At 21.4% G+C, this 6,002-nt stretch overlaps 1 protein-coding gene across 1 annotated transcript; it reads left to right on the top strand.

The window, feature by feature from the left end:
• The first annotated feature begins 2,692 nt into the window (after positions 1-2,692).
• On the top strand, positions 2,693-5,365 carry LOC122716048 (protein UBASH3A homolog). Its single transcript, XM_043938750.1, has 4 exons — positions 2,693-2,799; positions 3,129-3,366; positions 3,435-4,136; positions 4,211-5,365. The coding sequence occupies exons 1-4, from the start codon at positions 2,693-2,695 to the stop codon at positions 5,000-5,002; spliced, it is 1,839 nt and encodes a 612-aa protein (XP_043794685.1). The 3' UTR covers positions 5,003-5,365.
• Positions 5,366-6,002: the final 637 nt, after the last annotated feature.

Here is a 6,002-nt window from a genome sequence, read left to right as displayed (position 1 = left end):
TAATTAAAAATAATTTTATATTATAAATAAAATATTTTTATATTTTTTAATTGTTTGAATTTATTTTAAAAATTGTTTTGAGCAATGAACATATTGTATGGACTATTGTATGTAAGAAACTTATATACAATATGGACGATAGTACGATCCGAGGAATGATGTGAAAAATTCTTATGTCAAAATCCATACATATTTTATTCAAAAACAAATATCGTTAATTTATATCATGCATTTAAAATAAATTTTTTGGAAATATTATATATTTTATCTTGTATTTTTCTAAATTTTTTAACATTGACCTAGTCAAACAAATTATGTAATAAATAGTCAGACATTTCTTTTCTTATTGATTATTAAAATAATTTTAAAAGTAGTGTAAGTTTGATTTCGTTTTATTTTATACCTTTCTTCAAAAAATTTATTTATTTATTATATAATATAAATTTATTAATAAAAAAGATATAATATATAATTATAAATTAAAAAAATCATTGATTCTAAAAAAAGATATAAAAAAATACAAAATATTCTGATTATTTAAAAAAGTTTGATCTTATTATAAATAAATATCATGTCAAATTTATTAGATGGTATATAATAACAAAATAATAGATGCAGTTTAATCGATGAAAGATTGATTCTGTCATTTTGTGAGAATCAACCAAACATTCTTTTTCAACTTTGTTCATATTTCTTTTTATATTTAAAAATGATTCATATATCATTTCAAAATGGAAATGACATGATAGAAATTACAACCTTCATGCTTCCACGTGCAATAATTGCATCAATAAATCTCATAAACAATTTTCTTCTATAATAAAAAATATTTATGCTAAAATATCGAAAATTAAAGAAATTCTCTGAAGACATAAATATATAATATAAAAGATATATATTGATATATTTAAATGCGGATGATATTGAATTTAACTAAGAAAATTCAAATAAAGAAGAAAGAAAAAAGACTAAATAAAAATCAAACAATAAATTTGCATTTGTATGCAAACAATAGCACAAATGTGTACTTTTTATCACACCATATAATATATTTTAAGATAATTATAATTCATAAAATGCAAGGTCTTAAAATTGAAGTAATTTTATGATCAAGTATGAAAATAATATTCATTATAATTAAAATATAATGAATTAAATCATTAAAACAAATATATTAAAATAATAATGAAATAAAATAATCTGAACGTTATGACTCAAATATGTGTACATATAATTATAGTGAAACTTTATCGAAATGCCAAAGAAAATAGACTAATATATGAAAAAAAGAACATGAGAAATGCGTTTTAAAAATTATTTGATTCGCTTTCTAAACAAAATTTCGTTTTTCTATATTATCTATATTTAACAAGTGTTTTTCACATTGTTTAATGTTTATAATTTCTTTATATTCAATGCAGTACAATAAAATTATATGATATTATATGATAAATTATATGATAAGGAATTATTGAATATTATTGGAAATTTCATGTTTTGAATGTAAAAATAATTAATTTTCAAAAAAAAAAAGAAGAAAAAATAACACGCAAATAATTGCTTGTAAATATCATTTATAATTAAAATTATATATTAAATTTTTATATATAGCATATTTTAAAAAAAAAATTAAATTTAAAAAATTTTTTTATATAATACATTTAAACAATTTTTAAAAAATATTATATTATTGCAAAGATTGAAATTAGCGGAATTGAAATAATAGAATTATTAATATAAAATTAATTAATAAAAAAATTTGCAACATTTAGAGATAAAAATTTATAAAAATTTATAAAAATTTATAAAAAATATAAATCGAAATATCTTCAAATAAATTTTAATATCTTTTTTAATATTTTTCTATTGTAATATTATACAGAACAAAAAGAATGTTTATAATGAATGAATATATATAAACATATCATTGTTTTTTACTAAGTTTACATAATATATCAATTATATGATATTGTTTAAAATTGTTATAAAGTATGCGTTACATATAAAGAAATAAAAAATATAATTATTCAAATTATAATCTTATATATATAATAAATTTCATATATCAATTATAAATAAAAAATTTTTATTCCTTATTTTTTTTTGTTTTTATTTTTTCTTTAAAATTAATTAATTCTTAAATAATTGATGCAAATTTATTAAATATATTTACTTAATTTCATTATAAAATGATTATTTATCTATTACTAATATTAATCAAAATATAAATTGATATAAAAAATAAAATATAAAAAAATTGTAGTATTATTTTTTTCAATTATTGAATATTAATTCAAAATATAAGTTTAAATTTATCATGTTATTCTTATATTGTATTATCTTATTATGTACCATAGCTATAATTGGAACATATTAAGATAAGTATAATTCTTTATATTTAATAAAAAATGCAATTTACCTGTTATAAGCAAATTCTTCTAAAAAATCTTCAAGGATGTTGATTTAATAATAAATTTTTTTTGCAACTTTATCAAATAAAACTTTGGAAGATTTTAGAACATTTTAAATAATATCTGAAATATAAAAATTGTTATATAAATATTATTCATAATAGTTAAAAATTTAAAAATTTATATTTGAAAATCGAATCGATATTTCAATTTGATATAAAAATATAAAGCATTTTTTTTAACAATGTTGGTAGCAAGTAAGTAAGATGTAATGTACCGTCATGGCGACGTTACCGCCACGGAAAAATCCAACTCCAACGAAAATTTTAAAACAACATTTAACACCATTACAAACACTCTTACAATTAGGTTTTCCAAAACATCGAGCGTAAGTATTATACAACAATTATAAAAGATTGTCAATATCTTTTTATTATTCTATAAACAATTATAAACGATTATAATGCATTCAGTGTAAACAAACAGCTGTCAAATATTAAGTATCACTATTGTTTTCTTTCTATGTTTGTTCTACTGTGATTGTTTATATTTATTATTGTAATTAATATATTATATATTTTTTTATCATTATTTTTTTAATAAATAAAAAAATATAATTTTATAAAAATTTTGTATAATTATTATATAAAATATAATTAAAAATATTTTACTAACTATAAGTCATAACAATTCAAATAGATATTGTATTGTTTATAGAGAGAAAGCATTAGCTGCTACAGGGCATCGAGGTGTTCAACTTGCATCTGATTGGCTAGTAGCTCATGTTAGAGATCCAACTTTGGATACTTATACTCATAGACAATATATTTTATATGCTTGTCCTACGGGTGAACTAGCTGAACAGTTAATGAGATTTTGGTCTGAAAGTAAAGAACTTATAAGGAATGGAGCTCATAATTATATGCCACATATTACACTTGTGTCATTTTTTAGAGTATGAAATTATCTTAATAATATGATATAAATAAAAATCACTAAATAATACAAATATATTATTTATAGGCACCAGATGAATCTACTGAAGAGTTGGTAAATACTCTTGAAAATGTAATTAACCAAAATGAGTTATCAGATAATATTGAATTAGAAACATATATTTCTCCTAATTTTATGGGTTTATTTGTTAAAAAAGCAAATGTAGAATGGCTGAAAAATGTTGCTATTCATTATGTAAACAAACTTTCAAGTTTGGGAATTTCTGCAGAACCTCAAGTAAAATCTTTACATTTGACACTAGCTTATCAGTTTCCTAGCAATTTATATCAACAATTGCGTTTAATGGTAGAAAAATTAATACTTACTTGTCCAACTAATTGGGAACTAAGATTATATTCTAGAGATCCTAGATTACAAAACATACATGTACATAAAGTAACACATGCTCATATGCCTAGAGAACATGATGAATTAGAATTAAGAGTAGGAGATTACATTTATATTCCAGAAGGGGCATGTAGTGCATCTACAGATGGTTGGGTCGAAGGTATCTCTTGGTTAACTGGTATTTCAGGCCATTTACCTTTAAATCATACAAAACGTACAGCTGAATCAGATTCATGGACTTTACACACTACTATACAAATTACTGACAATAAAAGTGAAATTTTAGAAAAAGAAGAAATACCTCTAACTCGTAAACCACCAGAATTATTATCAAGTGATTCTGTAGACAGCCCTGATGGAGTAGCAACAACTAATGAACCAGTAAATTATATTAATTATTTATTATTTATTCATGTATAAAAATTCCAATTTTAATCTTTTATCTACATATGTAGATAGAGGCTTCTGAAGCACCTTCAAGTTTCTCAAGACAAATTTTTATATGCCGCCATGGAGAAAGAGTAGATTTTACATTTGGAGCATGGATTCGTTACTGTTTTGAACCAAATGGATCTTATGTTCGTAGAGATTTAAATATGCCAAAAGAAATACCATCAAGAAATATACAAGATTTTCGAAATGATAGCCCTTTGACAACTGTAGGTGAAATGCAAGCAAGTTTAGTAGGAGAAGCTATGAAATCATCTAGTATTAAAATTGATGTGGTTTTCACATCTCCATCATTAAGATGTATACAAACATTGGCTCATATCTTAAAAGGATTAGACTTGAATATTCCAATGAAAATAGAGCCAGGTCTTATAGAATGGTTAGCATGGTATCCAAATGGTGTTCCAGTTTGGATGACATCTGAAGAACTAACAAAAGCAGGTTTTAACATAGATAAAAATTATGATCCAATTATTAAAGCAAAAGAACTTCCATTAAAGGAAAATGCAGCTCAGTATTATGAACGAAGTTACGAATTAATCAAACGAATTATTGAAAATACTGTAGGAAATATTTTAATAGTAGCTCATGCTGCTTCTTTAGCAGCTTGTACTAGGCAATTAACAGGTGGAAGAGTTCCACCAGCTTCAGAAGTTACAAGATTAGCACAGAGAGTACCATATTTAGCATGTCTAACAGCACGTGAAGAATTGGATGGTTGGCAACTTCATCCACCTCCATTTCCACCTATAACCCATACCAGTAATACTAGATTTGATTGGAAAGTATTATTGTAAAAAATAATTAATATTTTAAATACAGTTTTTTTCTCTTTTTATCTTTTGTTATACAAAAGCTGCTTAAACATAAAAGACTGTAAAAATACAATGAATTTTTTTGTAACATTTAATTTATACAAAATAGATTAAAAAGAGAGAAAATGTATTAAAAAATTATATATTCTGGGTTGGGTTATTTATAATATAATAAAATATGCCAGTTAACTATTCAATAATTACAAAAATTAATACTTATAAGGCAATAAATACGGGTATTGACATTTAATTCTACCTTCTTTATAAAGAATTTAGAATATGTGTCTCAAAAAAAAAATTTGAATTGATATTTTAAAAAAAGATATATTCTTTCATAGATTTCGTACTGAATGTTTAGAAAGTTTTTAGTAATATGATATTATGATATTATGATAGGATTTATAACATTTGATAGAAAAATATTAATAATACATTCAAAGTCTTAGAGAATGTATTTAAAAAATCATGACATTAAAAAATTTGATATATTATAATTTTTTTTTATCTTTAATTGTAAAAATTCAAAAAATTATTAATCTATTATTTATTCAACTTTTTAAATTTATTTTTGCATATTATGTATACATTATGTATACATAAATAATGAAAAAATATGAAATCAAATCTAATATTTTTTACAAAATATATGAATGCACATATAATTTAGATTTAAAATATATTTAAAATATATTATTTTTATGTTTAATAATTTAATTCATTGTTACAAAAAATCTATTTAAGTGGAAATTATGAAAATCAGTAAATAACAAAATTTTTTCATACATTGTATAAACCTATGAAATAATAGTTGGCATAAATAATGTATGGAGATATAGAAGTACAAAATCAATGTAGGAAAATGTTATTTACCAAAGAAATATATAAAATGTTATTTCATTACAAATATCAGTTATGTCATGAAGGAATCTACTATTTTATTTACTATAGAAAAAAATTTATTAAAGTATAATATATAGTATAC

This window comes from Apis laboriosa, unplaced genomic scaffold (assembly GCF_014066325.1).
Source record: "Apis laboriosa isolate Shangri-la unplaced genomic scaffold, ASM1406632v1 scaffold113_cov153, whole genome shotgun sequence".
NCBI classification, from domain to species: domain Eukaryota; kingdom Metazoa; phylum Arthropoda; class Insecta; order Hymenoptera; family Apidae; genus Apis; species Apis laboriosa.
Note: the sequence above shows the minus strand (reverse complement) of the source record. Positions and strands in the feature narration are given on the sequence as shown.